We start from the raw sequence: 18,825 nt of genomic DNA on the forward strand, positions 1-18,825 counted from the left end.
TTTTAACTCCCCTACTAACACAAGAGAAATAAAATGTTTTTTTGAACTCCACTTCACCCAAAAAAAGGTTTCCACTTCAGTAAGTTTATCTACACCTCCTTATATCAGATTTAGAATCAGAAAACTTTATGGTCACCATTGTCTATTCATAGGTTGACATCATAAACTACCCTCAATTTTTTGCTTAATCAAGTACAAATAATGGGTTAAAGGTTTATGATAAGATCTCAATATGAAAACCTTGTCATACCACCCAGCCCTAGTGCAAATGTGCAAATCTGTGCTGGGATATACTAGTCTGTGGCAATACTGATATTAGTGTTCATGTGGGCTGTAAATGTTTGTTTGTTTTATGCCGTAAAGTCTTTTGGTCTCGGGTTGTATGTCACTTTCTGTCCTTTCTGTAGTCAGCCTCAAGTGGACACACTTCGCTGACAAAAAAAATGTTTTTGCACTTTCTACCCCCATCAAGATTTAAGAAATAAAGCGCAAACAAGCACCCAGACAGCCAGCAGATGACTAGTCTCTATTATTTCACCAGGACAAGGAATTAGTTTCTAAAGAATCCTTGCTTTGAATTTATAAAAAAAACATCTTCAAACCAGACCTAAAACAAATTGTTACGATATGTTCTTCGTCCAATTATTTAAATTTTCCAAATATTTCAACAGAATCAGATAATCTCAGACACTATGATAACTTCCTTGGTGCAGGTAAATACCGCACTAACTCAGAACAGCATGTTGCCCAGTCATAACAATAAAGCCATTCTCGTATCCGATATTTACCTTTGTATTGGTATTTAACGACTTAAAAGACGTGCAAATGAAATGAAAATAAACACTAAAGCCACCCGTATATTTTGCAAACCATAAACAAAATGAAAATGGTACATATTCTGAAGGTGACAGTTGTTTCCAGTTGCTACGTATAAAGGCCCGTCATAAAGCCAGGCCAGAGGAAACAGGATAAGCGCTTGAGCCAAAGGCAGTAAAAAGCTCTCTGGGAACTTGAAAGCCACACAAATGAAGTCGACGTCTGCCATCTGGAAACAATAAACAAACAAATCCCAGCAGCCAAACAAACACCATGTGAAAAGAAAAGGGAGAGGGATGAAAAGAGAAGAAGAGACGGAGAAAACAAGTGACAGCGAAAGGGCCGGTCGGGCTCCGTTCAGAACCTGTGCAGCACGCATCATTAGCGGACACTGATGGGGAGAAGCTTAAAGAGACGAGCCTTTGTGCAAATATCTTGAGGATTGGGAGACGGTCCAGCTGTTTGAATGTGTGTGGTACCACGGACGTCTGGTTGTAATAGAGTGCAACAGGACGCTGCAGGTCAGCAACTTGTGCCAGAGATGGGATTAAGTCATATTTGTACTGTACGTTGGAACACCTACACACAAACATTCACCATTTTAAATCATGTTTTATCTTATATCTCTACATCTTTGGGAATTGAATAAGCAATAATGGATAAAATATACCTTAAAATCTAGATAAATTTAGATAGACTTTATTAATCCCTATGGAGATCTCCTAAGGGAATTAGGCTTCAGTTCACAGCAAGTTTCTTAAAAACAGAACAAGTTCAAGTATAAAGAACATAGATCCAAATTAAATTGCACAAAGGAAAAGGATACAGAGTAAAAAGGATACACTCTGCGCCTGCCCCCAAATTCAGAATTATACATTAAAATAGCACGAAGAATGAATGAGTCCCTGAGTCTATTAGTGTCGCATCTGGGGAGGAGCGTCCGTGCACTTCATCTGCTTCTCTGCATGATTTAATTATTGTAATAAAAATGTTCTTCGCTAGCTCGGCTCAGAAGATGCATGAGCAGCAGCAGTTAGAACCCATACAAGTGGAAAATAATAGACAGTAAGTCAGGAATTGTATCATTTGTTCCATTTCATGAAGAATGTAATTTAAATTAGGAATGCACAGTATGTTAGCTTAAAAAATATATATTATTTGACATTTAGTTTTTCATATAAATACTGATTTTCTTCAAATATCCCATTTTAAATCTATTCTAAAATCATGTTTTGCCAGATGGCAGAATTAATAAGAATTAGAATAGTCAAAATATGTATTGATCATATTTATACCATTCAACATAATTTAACTTGTGTGTAAACTACCAAAAAAAATGCTTAATATAGCACAACAGGTGAGGTCCAATAAATTCAATTACTTTTCAAAGACCGTATCAATCATGTCCAATTTATTATTCCGTCATAAATTATTCAGCAGTAACTTTTACAAAACACGTCCTGAATAGTTGTGAGAAGTTGGGGGCGCAAAGATCAGAGTTTCATACAAACTTATCGTTTTTTTGGGGTGGTGAAGCAAAATGGTTGTGTTGGAAAAACTTGGAAATATTAGCAACATTAGCATCAGAAAATTTGAAGCTGGAGAACCTCCAAACTACAGCCGTAGTTGATACTACTTCCTCATCAACACTACTTCGGTTTTGGAGTTTCGGCCTGCTCTCCTGCAACTGTCTGAATGATGCACTGAAATGAGTATATACAAATCCACATTTTTAAGAAAATGAACACAGGTTTTGAGCACGAACACGTAAACCCGCACAAGCCTAATCAAAATACAATCAGATCAGAGTTATTTTTCTGACGGACAGATGTCGGCCTTTGCAACAACTGGAGTGTAGCTGAATAATACATTCACTGGGGATAATAATGAAACAAGTTGCATAACAACTCTGGCTATTGATATCCCTGTCAAGCTATCACAAAAACACTTAGTTACAAGATTTAATGAGAGCAATTCATGAGGTGAAAGAACAAACATCAAGCTCCTTGTCTTGAAAAAGAAAAGCACACTGTCAACACTGACACCGAGAGGTCAGACAATGAACTGAAGCCTTTTTGGACCACTAATGGATGAAGTCCAACCTATCGGTGCACACGTTTAACATGTTTTGGCAGACGGGCTCAAACACATGCCTGGTTCACAAACACTCTATAAAAGCAATTAGGCTGTTGTGCATCAGACAGGAAATGCTGGGTAAATTACACCTCATCGCCCTGGAATTAGTTGATCGTCACCATGGCAATGAGCCAACGTCAGTACCGTGAGAAGACCAAAACACCTCTCGGGGTAAAACAGAACCTTATTTTTCAAGAGAGACGGATCAATACGGAGCGACACAAAACGTACCGCCCTATTGGATCAGGATGTCTAAAAGTGAACCAATGTTTGCTTGGTGGTAAAATAAGAACACTTTAGGCTTCTGACAAAGGAGCCGAGGCTAAATCTGGAAGTAATATCCTGCCCACACACAACTTAGCTACACAATTAATTCTACATGCAATATACGAGACCAGCCAAGACCGCTTTTTTAGGAGGCCATTAGTGACGATTACTCACTCTTACAGTAAATGATTTTGCACCATGCAAACTAAACTGCTAACCCAACATCGGGAAAATGACGACCAATGAAAGATTTGGCAGAATTGAACAAAAAAATCTCATGCTCCTTTTTTCGATCTGGATCTTTACCATCTGGATCCACACATTTTTTGGAAGATTTGACACTTCCAGCAAAGGCACTTTACTGTACATTTTGAAGAGCGTGAATTCATTGCTGTGAAGGAATCAAACGAAATATGTGAAATAAATGAATGGTAAGAGAGGAAAGGTAAGAAAGGTATAGAGCAGACCTGGGCAAAATGCGGCCCTTTGACTGCATTTATGTGGCCCTCATAATGTCAAAGTTTGATAATGTATAAATGGTTCTAATGCATTAACAAATGTATTTTGTATTTATTATTAATTTCCTTTTTTACACTTATTTCGCTTGTGTGTAATTTTTCGAGTATATATTAATTCCTCAAAACATTTTTTTTTAAGTTAGTTAAAGAAATGTTTTGAAAAAAACTCTCTCTATATAGATATATATACACACAAGAATAAATTTGCAGCATATTCAGCTTAATAAATGTCACGGCACAATGACGAATGTCCTTTTTTTTTTTTAGGGATTTTCTCATCTTTCATTTTGCTTGACGGCCCCTAACAACATTCACAGAATTTAATGTGGCCCTTGAAGAATTATAGATGTCCGTCCCTGGGTGGCATGATATTATGCTGCCCTCCATTTTTTGTCAAAGTTGTTACGAGTTCAAGCAGAGCAAGGGAATCCACTTTTGTTCAACATCAGATGGTTGAGGAACCTGTGAACCCATCTCCTCAAGAATTGACCTCTGGCCAGTTCAGTTTGAGGCCCCTAGACTAGGGTGTTCTTCTTGCCCCAACTAGCTGGGATAGACTCCAGCCCCCTTTAACGCCATAATGAAATACAATGAATGAAGTCGACAGCCTCACGTCTAGTAATCGGTTAAACTTTATGTCGTAAGAAAAAAAAGTCCAGCCTGTGAAAGGCAATGATGTGTCATTGCTCTTTGACACCTTCTTCTCCTCTCCACACTCGTCTGCTCGTAGTAAAAACACAAGTTTCTCACTCGTGTTGTCATTACAAACAGGGACTATTTCTCCAGCTTCTCTGTCGAATCTGACCACCACGCTCTAACTCTTATCCATATAAACCATTCTGTGGCCAACTGCAACCCCTCACTCGTGGAGCAGAATTCTTTTGCAGCATTGTTCCCACATTCCTCCTGGGTCGTATTTATACAGATGTGCACTCTGGGGACCTTAAAGAAAGCCCTGCGTCGAAGCCAAAGATGTGCTGTTGATCAAAGGCTCCCGTGCCAGAGCAGAGACACTTGCTTTGGTTGTTTTTTTTTCCTCTCGGTCGCAGATCCATCTGCTGCCCGTATGGATCCACCTCCACTCGGCGCTGGGACAAGTAGAAGGTTCCTGCTCTAGGGTCCCTTACCAGCGTTTACTCAGCTGGTCTCCACACCAGTCGACGGAGCTTTATTTTCTCACAGCAACATGTGTTAACTTAATGCTCTGTAACAAATTTCAAAAGCTTCACTGGGTCAACAGCCGGTGATGGAGCTTTTTATTGACACTTCGCCTTAAACAGTGACACTTAAGCAGAGAGGTGATGACTTTACAATTGAGGCTGCTCTTTTTATCGTTGATAATCTTAATCTAAACAGGTTTCTAAAAGAAAAAGACTTGAACATGCATTAAAAATGTTTTTAAAATGTACATTGTTTTTCTCGGTTAGCAAAATAACTCAAAAACTGATGAACAAATGGCAACGAAACTTCCTAAAACATTGATATCAAGGAAAATTGTCATCCGCTTGTATGTCTTCTAACCAAGATAGCCTACATGCTTAGCCTTTTCCCAAATTTAGTAAGTTAAAAGTAGGCGCAAAAGTTTCTTGGGGGGGAAAAAAATATATATACATTTTCACGAAATATCAACATTTACATTCCCAGACTTTATTTAGTGGTCCAAGATGTTTGTTTTTTGACTTGATAGGATTATGGCCACACACAAATCCCTGTTTCCCCCCATTCCCCAAACACACACACACACACACACACACACATCTCAGGCTCTCCTTCCAACTCCAATCATTGAGGAAATGAGGTGTCAACACGCCACTGTTTATTCAACACTCATTTATTTTTCTACCGGAAGCTGAAGCTGACTCAACCGCGGGCAACACCAGATGAGGGATTTTCACAAGCAGGTAGTTGGAATAGCCAAGAAACATTTTTTTAAAAACATCCGTAACCCTTATCATTGGGAATGAAACTTTAAATAGATTAAAAAAAAACGACAGCTAAAATGATAAGAAAGTAAATTTGTCATTTTAATTTATCTAATATGGCTGTAACTCTAGATGCTGAGAACTTCATTAGATCCGTCTTCTCACCCAGTGAAAAAAAACCTCAGGCTGAGTGTCCGTATGACTAACTTAAAAGAACTGGCAATAAGAAAACAACAGGAAGTCTGTAATGCTTCCAACCAGCATGAAGTACCATCAGAATATAATTCCGCACAGTAGCTGCTGCTTTAAAACAACTAGTGAAATCGAGAATTTCTCTCCCAATTCCTACCAAATACCACTTTATAAACATTGTAGCATGACTGCCAAGGATCTGTGCCGCTTTATGTCCCTACTCTTAATTGAAAACGTTATAGGGGAGCATTACACTTGGGGTTTTATAAGCTGTGCTATAAATCCCGAGCAGGCCCCAAGAGGGGAAACTGCCCATTAACTTATAAGGTCCAGGCCTTGGTTCTCCTAATTGACAACCTCCAGGCTACTTTCATCACTTGTCGACTTCATAGCGGCAGTCAAGGCTTCCTCCAGGATGCTGTTGCATCTTTGACATGAGGGTGTTTGTGACGAAGAGCAGTCCGCCGCCAATGCCAGGGCGAAGGCTCGAGGCCGTCTATAAAACGGGCGCAACACATTCCTCCCCGAGGTTCCTGAGAGGCAGGAGTTAACTGTGTAGACAACACTTCCATCGCACGTTCACAGACTACACCTTGCCTTTAATTATGAAATTAACGTGGAGATGACACTATATCCCTTTACAACCAGGTCAAAATTAAAGCTCCATGACCACCTTCGGCCATCTTAAATTAAATCTGCCATTAAGGATATACTCACAAAGCTTTCAAAAATAAGTGGATCTACTTAAGAGTCTTGTAGATGATCATACTCTCAAGTCTCTCTCTGCTGCAGATGCACACACAGGGCTACCAATCATTTAACCTTCCATCACCCGGTCCCCCCTAATCTGGGGATACGATACGCAACATGATACAGGGGCAACAATGCGATATTTAGGATACTGTAGGAACAGGGATATATTTGTAGTATTGTCGAGTACTTGACTCTGGAATTGAAGAAACTAAAGGCCATGTGACTCTTGACGAAGTCGTAACTGCTTACATTTGTCAGACTGACTATTTTGACTGTATCCTCTCATCCTCAGTCATTGCAGGCATCTTGCAGGATTTCATTGTTTCTTTAACTGCGGAAGCAATGACTAATGCCATCTAGAGGTCAGACATTTAAATTGCATCACAATGAACAAACCCCGTTTATTTTTTCTAAATGGATTGTAAATAAAGTATGCATATTTATCCTAACTTTATTCAAGTATAAACCATGAAATAACTATGATGAAAAATAAAACGTGGTTTCAAAGAAAAATTAAAAAAAAAAGGTCAGAGGGAGAACCAGGGCAGAATTGGAGAGACACACAATCAACCTCGTGCACCCTCTTTATGATGAACAGGCATATGGACAACACAATCCAGCAGACTCACTACCCATCGGTGACACAACACTCATTTTTGCCAACAGCGTTAACTCCATTTAGAAGCATGTAACCTTTACTTAGGACAAGTTCACTGTCAAACATCTTAATTATAGTTATAGTTCTTCTGGAACTAACATTTTAAACTTTTCATGAACACAACGCTGAAGGTGGAGCATGCGACTGTATTCAAGCTACTCTGGGCAAGAGTGGGGGAACCCAGGCAATTTCCCCCAGTACATTACAAGGCATATATCCACAAAGAAATGTATCAATTTACCATCAAATATTTTATGAAAGTGAAAGTATTATTTGTACCTTATAGTCTGTAGAATATGTCGTTTTGATTCTAGCTAAAAATAAATACAAAATGTAGTTGGTTTACGATTGTTTTTCTGTGAATTTCATTTGTCAGAATGTCCTGGTGTTGACGAACACACCACACTGACTTACTTACATGCCTGTGTCAATCCCATGCATTTTTTTTATGAAACTTAGTTTTGTTTTAGTACATTTTTTTTGTAAACAAAGTTCAGTCTAATTTTTCACTTTTTCACCCTCATCTCTTGTTGCATATTTTTTACATTATCCTCAAATGTTGGGGGACTGCTAACTACAATATTTTGACAATATTCAATGACAAACTATGCTATGCTATTGACAAATTATGGGAAATACTTCCTTTAATGAAGAGTGTTTAAAATAGAAGGATTCATTTAGAACTTACAAATGATTCTTAGCAAAAACACATGAAATATCAAAAAGAAAACACATCCAGTAAAAAATCGGTCCATTTTAATGTAGCTTTTTGCCTACAATTTTAAAAAAGGAAGAGATTACTTTGAAAACAATCCCAACCCTCAGTCAACATTAGGGTGAGTAGAAAATGAGTGAATCTTGGGTGAACTAAGCCTGTATCATTTATTTAGCCAGGTGGGTCGCATTGAGATTGACATCCCTGACCAAGAAGGCAGCAAAGACTAGGTTACAACATAAACACAATACTAAATAAAAAAGTAGGTATGTGTGTATTTTCCTCTTCCTGGACAGTGGGCAATCGGTGCGTTTAAAACAGCTGCTGGATCGCTATATTCACAGGTTCACTGTGTTTGCCTTGTTTACATAATCATTATTTATTCATATTGATGACGTAGAACGCACATCATACTTTATGTAGAATATTGAAACTTTCAGATTCATCAAGTAAAGGTGCCACATATCTCCGACAACATTTTCCAATTTTTTCCACTCGACAAAAATCCCTCACAAAACATCTTAGATGAGTAAAATATTCTTTGGAACCCCCATTATAATTATACATTACATATTTATCTGTGAGACAGTGAGAGCAATTAAGTACACCGTAAGTGGGCTTTATGTTTCCATTATTTTATATTTAAACAATTTATATTTGAGTTATGTGTATACCACAAGAAGAAAACATACGTGTTTGTGTGTATATATAATATATATATACTGTATATATACACACACACTCAAGTATAAGTTGTAAATATACAGTATAAATATTTAAACAAGGTATGGTGTGTTTTTTCAATCTGGGTTATTAATTTCCTTTTTCTATGCATATTTTTAGAGCCACTTTTTTTTCTACTTAAACGTTAATTGATTGATTACAAATGATTAACATCATTACTACACAATTAAACTTTAAAATTAAATTGAGTAAATATTGAGCAGGTTTTGTCATTTTGAAAGTCAGGTTCAACAAAAAGGTCAAAGCTAAAATATTGACCCCCATTGACTTAGTATTGAGGAGGTTGACCTGGAATTAGTGCATTTTTAGGAGTTATAATAGTCCATAAATTCATGAATATATATCACAGGAAAATGATACATATATCAATGGAATAGTCTTTAAAATACATTTTAGGTGATACTGGTTTCATAAAAATCAATTCATCTTTAAAAAATGTACTCACATACCTTATAAAAGGTTATTAAGATCCATATAAAACATAACAGACTTAAAGAAAACCTTTAAAAAACCTTTATACCACCAACGTGGTATATAAAGACGTATTGCGTCTAATATTGGTTAATATAGAGTCAAACTGAGAGACACTGACATTATTATTTATCTGACATTCACTCGTGTCAACTTTATCTTACGGTTTATTAAGCAGCGAAGAAGAAACACATGTAAACATTGCAAACAACCTCTATTTTGTCCAAAGGTACTCGAAATACAAGACTTGTTTAGGGTAATACACGTTCACAGAATGAACCCCGAACATCGCCCAGTGTCACTTAAGAAGAACATGCCTCTATAACCGCAGAAACGTCATATAAACTCTCACTTACTGTCGTAAAAGTCGCTTCGCTGTTCCTGTGACGTGAGCTGCCATGTTTGCCTCGATGACGTTTCAATAAAGAGGGCCGCGATTGGTTACTTCAGGTGCGCGGAGGCAGTGGCGGCTGTCATCTGATTGGCTGATCCGGCAAGTGGGAGGAGTTTCTCTTCACACATGGGAGCAGCGCAGTCAATACAACCTTCAACCGGTGAAAAAAATGTTTAAAATTGTAAGTCAATAGAAGACATTCGCATTTGTTTTTGACAACTTATAAGGGGGAACTTCTTTTGTTATTTATTTTGTAAATCAAAGTTTCCTGTTGTACTTATAGAATTACTTCAATATTAGAAATTACAGGTTTGTTTATTTGGTGATTTATTTTATTTAGTTAAGTTGGCATCTAATAGACAAGTTAACTTTTCTATTATGGACATTGGGTGGTTGAGCCGAAGCTTAATGGTATCTTATCAACTTTATGTGGGGTGTCATGCCTGCATGTTACCTCGGCTCCTGTGAGGGTTTGACGGATGTCATCTGCTGTCGGAGATCACCGAAATACGTGACGGTTAAAATGGCAGAAGTCCTGAATCATGATTTTTATGACAGAAATGAAACTTTAATTAATTAGAAATCACAAAAAACATGAGATAAGATATTCCTTTATTCGTCCCATTGTGGATATTAGCAAGTTCACAATAGTAAAAGTAAAAAGATACAGAGCACATATTAAAACATTACAAAAACAAATGATTAGTAGTTCAATAAACAGTTTATATATATATATATATATATATATATATACAGTATATATAAAGTTCATTTAGTATGTATATATATATACGTATATATACTAAGGATTAAGGAATATTATATAAAAAATAATGAAAACAGAAATTATGTAATTAACAAACATTTTAATAAACAGTTTTAATCCTTTTGTATAACATTTCTTCACGTTTTCAAGACCTCATACAAATAATAAGGACACCAAATCGCACTGGATTCTAACAATGAATGACTTACTCCTAATAAACGAATGATCTTTAAATACCAATCAACAAAACTAGACTTTTCATAATATGAAAACATGAGACATCACTCTTTTATCAATCTATTAAAAAAAAAATATTAGGAAATATTCACCACATGAGGTGATCTTTACGTCACTGTCAGATCTCATAATACGTCTACACGTTCTGCAGTTTCTGCCTCGGCCAGACAGACGGGGACAGAGACGTGATGTAGCTCGTAACAGAAAGAGAGCGGGTGATAAAAGGGGAGACAGACGTGAGCACAAGACACGTCACCCCAGGAGTCCCCCCTCACAGCAGTGGCGAATTACTACTACTACCATCAGCCAGGTCCGAGTGGTGCACAAATGACAAGCAATATTTGTCATGATTAAAACAGCGGGGGTTTCGCTCCAAATGTCAGCCATTGGGGCTGTGGTGTGTTAAAAGTAGACGTGCTACTGGACCTACTGTACTATCAGGCTTCTGGTGTGAAGTGTAAATATAGCAAGTGAGAGGACTGAACACAGTGTTCTTGACCAACTTCTGCTCTTCTTTATAAACCTATGAGTATGAAAAGGATTAAAATGTGGAACAAAGGAAGCAGCTAATGCTTTAGTGTAAAAAAAAAGAAAGCATTTGTGTTATTTGACAACAGTAAAATGACTTATTTGCTTAAAGAAAGGTTATGGTTTAAATTTAATTGATATACTATATCTAGTTCACTCGTCTTAATTGAGTTTATGGAGGTGTAACTTCAAGTAAGCATGTGACCTGAGGCTTCTCTCGCAATGGTTTATTCACCAGGATTTTGAATGTTTTAATGTTTCGTTTTTTCATCTAATCTGCAGATTAATTACGAGTTCAATGAATTCAAAATGGCGACTTAGTAAAGAGAAGATGGTTAAAATCTATCGTCAAAACAAGAAAAAACAGAAAAAAAAAAAAAAAATAGAACACACTACGGATCTTTTAGAATTAAATCTTAGTTAAGTTAATACGCAATACGTACGATTGAAAACATTGTTTCTGGCTCCCTCCAGTGTCAGAAAACTGTCACTTTATTAATGCTCTTAACTGTCTGAGAACTGCACGTACATTTGTCTACAACACAAACTAAAACCTGAAGGGTGATTCAGGTACACTCCAAGTGCCGCGAAAGGGAGAAGATGGCGGTGGAGTTATAAAGAATCCTCCTGGATGATGGGGAGGAAACAGAACGGGTTTCGTGTACGTCACTTTCCTCCTGTCTCCTTCAGACAACATCAACTGTGAGTGTGCGGAGAATGGATCCAAAGTGATGTCCTGTGAGTATCCGACGAACTGCTCTCTGGTTTTGGGATCTGGATCAGACATCATTGAGATGTTGGTGCACGTGTCTCTCAGAAGGTCCTGGACTTGGCATCTGCAGGCTTCCATGGCTGCCTTTACTTCCTCAAAGCGGTGGTAAGTTTGGGCGAGGGTGGTGGCGGGGAGCAAGTCTTTACTGACCTCTGGGAGTGAGGGCAAGTTCTGGAGGAAGACGGTGTCACTGTCCGCAAGTAACAGCTTCTGCAGATCAGCATCTTTCCTCTTCAGCTCAGAGATCTCATGCTTAAGCTTCTCTTGAAGTCCTCGGACTCGGACGGCTTCAGTCTGCTGCTTAGATCTGATCTGCTGCTCCATCTCAGACATTCTTCTATGGATGGTCAGGATAAGCTGGTCGCGGGTCTCATGAATGTCCTGCACTGCTTTATCTGCAGAGAGTGTGATATTCTTCTCTGATTCTTGGAGCGGCAACACTTCTAGCTCTCTCTTTTGGATACTGTCCTGGATCTTCCCTCGACTCTGACCCACCTTTTTCTCTCGCTCCTTCCTCTCCGCTGCAGTCGAGACAATGTCATGATCTTTGTGTTGGTCCACACAGAGGTGACAAATGAGAAGCTGATCAGTACGACAGAACATCTTTTTCTCCTCATCATGTTCAGCGCAGATCATCTCCTGGAGATGGTTGGACGGGTGGACCAGCTTGTGTCTCCTGTAGGCCGTAGTTCCAAGATGAGGCTGAAGATGTTCCTCACAGTAGGAAACCAGACACAGCAGACAGGACTTGAGGGCTTTCAGCTTTCTCCCAGTGCAGACGTCACAGACCACATCTTCAGGTCCAGCATAGCCAAGGCCATCATCAGCTGGTCCAGTCTTCTTCAGCTCCTCCACCAACTCAGCTAACACTGTGTTCTTCTGCAGGAGAGGTCTCTCACTGAAGGTCCGTCTGCACTGAGGACACTTGTAGATGTTCCTCTCTTCTCTGTCCCAGTGGACCTCAACACAGATCTTGCAGTAGTTGTGTCCACAGGCAAGAGTGACGGGATCCTGCAGTAGATCCAGACAGATGGAACAAGAGAACGAGTCCCTCGTCAGATCAACTCTAGTCTTCTCCATGTCTCTGCTGACTGAAACCCTCCCGCCGCAGGTGAACACTTTTAAACTCTGAGTCACGTGACGCTGCCACGATATGGTCCAACCTGACGTCTCACATATATTCAAACTTCCCTGAAACCACGTGATGTTTCTTGACAATGACCTGGGCTCACCCTGATTCTTTGTCTTACACGCACACACACTTATGCGACACTTAATAAAAAACAAGTACTTCAACATTTTTTTCTTTCAGTACAGACACAAGTTCAGATTAACTAACAGGTAATTACTGTACTTATATAACACTGTCCCTTCATTCCTTTCTTTCACATTAACCAGAGCACACATGCATTAAAAAAAATCCACAAACTTCAGGGCGATAAATGATGAAAACAAAAATACATTTAACAAGTTAAGTTTAGTCGTAACACTGTTAAACAGTTTACTAACTAACCTTTAAACCGTGTTGACCACAGATCAAATGATGATCCAACTTCAGGGATCGCAACAAATCACTCAAACTGTGATGATGAACAAAAGTCATCCAGATCTCTGTTTAGGTCCTTCTTTTGTGAATCAGATTCAGACTAGTTTATTGGATTTGTCAACATAATTTTTGTTGTTCTAATATATGATTATACTGAGTGTGCTACTTTTACTTACATTTATTTTCAAAACCTTATTAATTCTAAAGCAGGGAAGACTCTAAGAATGCTTTTATTTGACTTGTTTATTCTAAGTGTTATTATTATTTAGTTCTGGACTTTTTTTTGATCACTTAATAATCTTGACACTTGCAGGGTTGTTTGCACTTTGTTCCTCATTGTCACCATTAGTATTTTGTTTCACCAACGTAAGTAAGTAAGTAAGTAATATTTATTTATATAGCGCTTTTCGAGACCAGGGTCACAAAGTACTTAAACAATCAAAACAATACTCAAAAAAGTACATACTTTAAAGATCAAGATAATACTGAGAACAACACAGGAGTTCGAGAAATTCAAGGAAAAACCTGAACAAATAGAAACGTGTCAACTTCAAAGACCGTCTACGTATTTTCAGGTTATAGGAAAACAAAGTTTCCAATTTATTTTTCTTATTTTCTTTTTGTTTTTTACATTTTATGTTCTCAAAATGCTGGTAAAACTATTTATTTGAATAAATAGCAACTTTGTAATTATATATGTTGTTATAGTGGTGATACCTTTATAAGTATGTTGTTTGAAGGGATGATATGTTGGTGTGATGACCAGCACATTTATAAATGGGTTGATATACTTCTAGTTGTAGCATCACAAGGGAGAGGGGGATGAAAGACCAGTGGAGGAATCAGAGAATGATTACCTTACTGCAGAGAAGGATCTGTGAACACTGGAAGTAAGAGAGAATAAAGAGTGACAGTAATGTTATGGGTTACAAGGCTATATATGATGCAAATGTAAGCATATTTAGTTTAAAAAGGTTGTAGTATAGAGGTTTTTGTATTTGCTGAAATTGTTTTCAAATTGCCAAACAAATTTATGACATTCTGCAATATTGTGGAACTCTGAAATGAAAAAATAGTTGTACCGCTGATTTAGTTTAAAGTATTTGAATCTGAACTTTAGCCCACTACTAACAGAAAAAACACAAGCACACACACACACACAAAATCTAACACCACATATGAACTGCAGGTCAAAGACCTTGCTTCGCCCCTCTCACACAAATGTCATACAGTAATCCAGTTTTGATAGAAATTTGACAACTTTCTTGGGGTCCCAGTGAGATGCCATTCTCTTCCTCCCTAGGAAACCTCTGAGCCGTGGACAGCAGCTGACACAAGTCTCCACAAGTTTTCAAATAGCCCTACTCGACTTGAATCTACACACGTTTTGTTGCGTTTCCTCAAGGAATGTCAGAAGCGATAAGGCAACATATCCTGATATTCTTTACCATTATATTCTATTGATATGGCATTAAAATAATGATAAGGGTAATATTGTTTTACGATATGGTCCAACCTGACGTCTCACATATATTCAAACTTCCCTGAAACCACGTGATGTTTCTTGACAATGACCTGGACTCACCCTGATTCTTTGTCTTACACGCACACACACTAATGTGTAACTTAAAAAAACAAGTACTTCAACTTGTTTTCATTCAGTAAAGACGCAAGTGCAGATAAATTAACAGGTAATTACTTATATAACACTGTCCTTTCATTCCATTCTTTCACATTAACCAGAGCACACATGTGCATCCAGTACAAACAGCGATAAGGCGTCATATCGTGATATTCTTTACCATTATATTGTATTGATATTACATTAAAATAATAGTAATTTTGGTTTACAGTGCATTAAAGTGTTTTTAAAATAAAATAATAATACTTTTACTATTTACAATTAACATATATTCACGTTGTGTTAATTTCTGTGTTGCAATTGAACCTACGACCGCTTTATAGCAGCAGTTATTACGTCCTTCGTAAGACTTAAGGCACATTACAATCCTGGAAGTTACTTTTGATGACTGGGGATGAGAGGATACAGTCGACTCCAGTGGACTTCCAAGCTGATGGTTATATTTTGACTTTAAAACACATGATAGCTGTTCCGACTCAGGAGTCAAGAGTCATGCGGGCAATACTACAAATATATTGTTGCTCTTACAGTATCGCAATATATTGCGATATATCATATAGTTGCTGCTGTATCGTGATACGTATCTAGCAGCAGATCTCTTCCAATATAACCTTAAGTTTCAACCTGCATATTGCATCATAGCAGATCATATTTTTAACCATATTCCCCGCTGTGATCCAAGCGACTAAAAAGGTGACGTTGACCGAGTGCCACTGTTTCATCAGAGATAATGTCACTGAAATTCATCAGCACGACTCCAAACACAAGACACAAAGCCGCCATTTTTGAGAAAGAGTCTGATATGTCGGTCTAAAAAGTTGTGATGTGGTCCTTCGGCAAGGTCCAAACCGTGAGTAGGGGTGTGTATTGGCAAGGATGTGCCTAAAATATACGTAAATCACGATACACGCGCAACGATACAATATATTGTGACGAATTGAGATGGAGTAGAAACAAGGATATATTTATTGTATTGCCTGAAAACTTGACTTTGGAGTGACTGGAGTCGACTGTATCCTCTGGTCCTTAGTCATCGCCGGGATCTTGCAGGATTTCATTGTTCCTTGAGGACAGAAAAATTGAACAATTGCCTTGAGTATTTGCATTATAATGTGATTTATTCAACTGTAAACCATTAAAGAAATATGGTAAAATATAAAATAAAAGTTAAATTAAAATAATTTATACAGTTCTGTCAAATATCATTTCCATATAGTCAAAGAGAGAGTAAGTAGCAGGGCCAGTGGAAACACAACAGAGTAGTGCCGAGTTGAGTCGAGTAGGGCTGGAACTGTGTAGTGGAAAGGCACCATTAATGACCCCCTATAAGGCATTCAAATATAATGTCAAAAGGCAAAATGTATTTGTGCTTTACAACCCCCCCCCTACATGCGGTCGGCGGACGGACAATGCATGGCTGGGCCTCGATGTGTCAGAAGTCTGGCTTCATTAGGATCTTAAGCGAGCGCCAAAGCTGTCGTCGAAGATAAAAGGAGAACAGAAGGATCAGAACATTTACGGATGGCGAGTCACCACCTCGACCTGGCATTTATAACAAACAAATGGCTTCTGCCTCCAATTTAAAATTCTCATTATACTGTGACTTTTGGAAAATGTGTTTTGATTCACCAACATTTTATCTGAAAAACGGTATAATTGATTACATTTACATGGCTCTGATTTTTAATGCCGGTCTCGCGCTCTCCCCAGCCTATCCCCCCCCCTCCTCTTCGGCTTCACTCTCACTGATCATAATAAGAATAATTTCACCGGCTCCTGAAGCAGATCGCATAAGACAAAGGGAGGTTTCAAGCGGGAATTTCCCCCCTCAGTGATAAGATAATTATTCAGCGTAGAATTCACTTAATCTCTTTGAAAGACACTTCTGAAAATAGTGAGGAGGACTTCACAGCACAAGTGCGATGGACATCAATGCGCGAGGACCGGCGACGGCTTTATTAACCCATGGCTAAATCCCATCACACAAATGTCAGTGTATCCGTTATGAAACCATGACATTTAGATCCAAGGTCTCCATTGTGGTTTAACAGAGGGCTGATGTTTGTCCATTCTTCCGTCAAACCAGCAGCACACGTCCTCACTGCCAACTGCACTCCAAAGGTCATAGGATCATAAGAGTATACTAATCATCATGATAGGAAAACACATTTTGCAGTTACGAAAACACTAGTTTGTACTTGTTTACAACACATTCTATTGTTTTAAGTGTGTCAACAACACAGATAACACGAGTGGTCGTTGATCCACTAGCAGATTTCATCCACTCATCACTTTATTTTGCATTTGTTTGTGAAAATAGTACAACTTTGGACAGAACTTTGACTCCCAATTGAATTAAAATACTCGTCACCAACCAGCAGGCCAGAGCCTGATACCAATTTGGGTAGAACAGACATGATGATCTACATCCTTTATGGTGTATTGATTATTACTGTTTGAAACATTTTAAATTAAATTAAAAGAGCAGAATTTATCTAAAATCACTTTAGCCCAGTAACTCTTGACAAGCCAAGATCCACGTTTGGTGAAGCTTAGTAAAAAAAATTAAACTTGTTTAGTAGTTAAAATAATAACTTTATATGCGATCAGTACAGACTACTGCTGATTAAGCGTCATAGTGACATTTTCAAAAATGTTATGCACAGCTCTTTTAACGGTTGTTCCATTTAATTTAATTTTATTCGTATAAATAATCATGTTGACATAAATTTATGGTTCAAAAAAGGATGTTGACTCATTGTGCTGAAAGTTGTTTATTCTTTTAGATGCACCAACCTTCTCAAAAGAGTTAAAAAAATATATTTTAAGCTAATGTTTTCCTCAATTATTCAAGAATTAGTTTGAGTTTTATACATTTTCTATTCATTTATTTCGCTCTTTTACAAATGGCTGGATAGAGCCTATTTAGCAAGAGACAGGGGTCACTGCACAGAACGCGAGTTCATCACAAGGGTTAAAAGAATAAGTAATCATTAACATGGACTTTTAACTATTTCTATTTGTGTTTTTTGTATTTTTGTTGTAAACTTTAACTGTTTATCTGTAAAAGAAAACCTTATTACGGATTGAAATATCATATTTGTTTCATGTATGTTTGATTTCTCTTTAACGTTTAAAAAATGTTTGCTTTGCGATTACGCCATTAATCGATGACATTGATAGTAGAACACTTGTTTAGTAAAATCCTTGATAGCTGCAGCTCAACAAGGCACTTGGTGCTTGGTTCTGTTTTCTATTGCTTTTTTTGTGTGTTATCTTATTTCATTCTGACACCACAAAAAAATCCCATGTTGTGCTTTGACAACACTGACAATTAAAGCTTCTGATTCTGATTCTAAAATTAACCTTGTATTTTTGGAGGAAACTCGATTACCTGAAGAAAACCCAGGTAACCATGGACATAACATCCAACACATCCAAACCTCTTGTTTACCTCCAATTTGTTTTTAATTTTGTGAATGTATTAACCATGTTTTTACTTCAACGGCTTAGATTTCTTTTTAATTTTGTGCTAATTTTCGATCATGATTTTTTTACCATTGAAAGAAATCCTCGAAAAATGTTTCATGATAGTTCTGAACATGTTTTAAAATACCCAAAAGGTAGACAGAGTTTGAAAAAATAACGATCAGGCAAGTATTTCATATAACAGCTGCCCATCATATTTAAAAAAACTAGAATCTAATTTGAAAACTTGCCATGCATTGTTAAAGATAATGCACAAAAA

The 18,825-nt window shown here is 37.6% G+C and overlaps 2 protein-coding genes across 2 annotated transcripts in view; both read right to left on the bottom strand.

Moving 5' to 3' along the window:
• clybl (citrate lyase beta like) overlaps nucleotides 1-9,606 on the bottom strand; it is a 63,451-nt gene extending 53,845 nt beyond the window's left edge. The window contains exon 1 of the mRNA XM_087803416.1: nucleotides 9,549-9,606. Coding sequence (XP_087659542.1) covers nucleotides 9,549-9,592 — 44 coding nt within the window. The 5' untranslated portion in view covers nucleotides 9,593-9,606. The remainder of the gene's footprint in view (nucleotides 1-9,548) is intronic.
• Nucleotides 9,607-10,510: 904 nt separating this feature from the next.
• On the bottom strand, nucleotides 10,511-13,000 carry LOC148068586 (E3 ubiquitin-protein ligase TRIM16-like). Its single transcript, XM_087803415.1, has one exon. The coding sequence runs from the start codon at nucleotides 12,967-12,969 to the stop codon at nucleotides 11,665-11,667; it is 1,305 nt and encodes a 434-aa protein (XP_087659541.1). The 5' UTR covers nucleotides 12,970-13,000; the 3' UTR covers nucleotides 10,511-11,664.
• Nucleotides 13,001-18,825: the final 5,825 nt, after the last annotated feature.

The sequence above is a fragment of the Callionymus lyra genome, chromosome 12 (assembly GCF_982586985.1).
Source record: "Callionymus lyra chromosome 12, fCalLyr1.hap1.1, whole genome shotgun sequence".
NCBI classification, from domain to species: domain Eukaryota; kingdom Metazoa; phylum Chordata; class Actinopteri; order Syngnathiformes; family Callionymidae; genus Callionymus; species Callionymus lyra.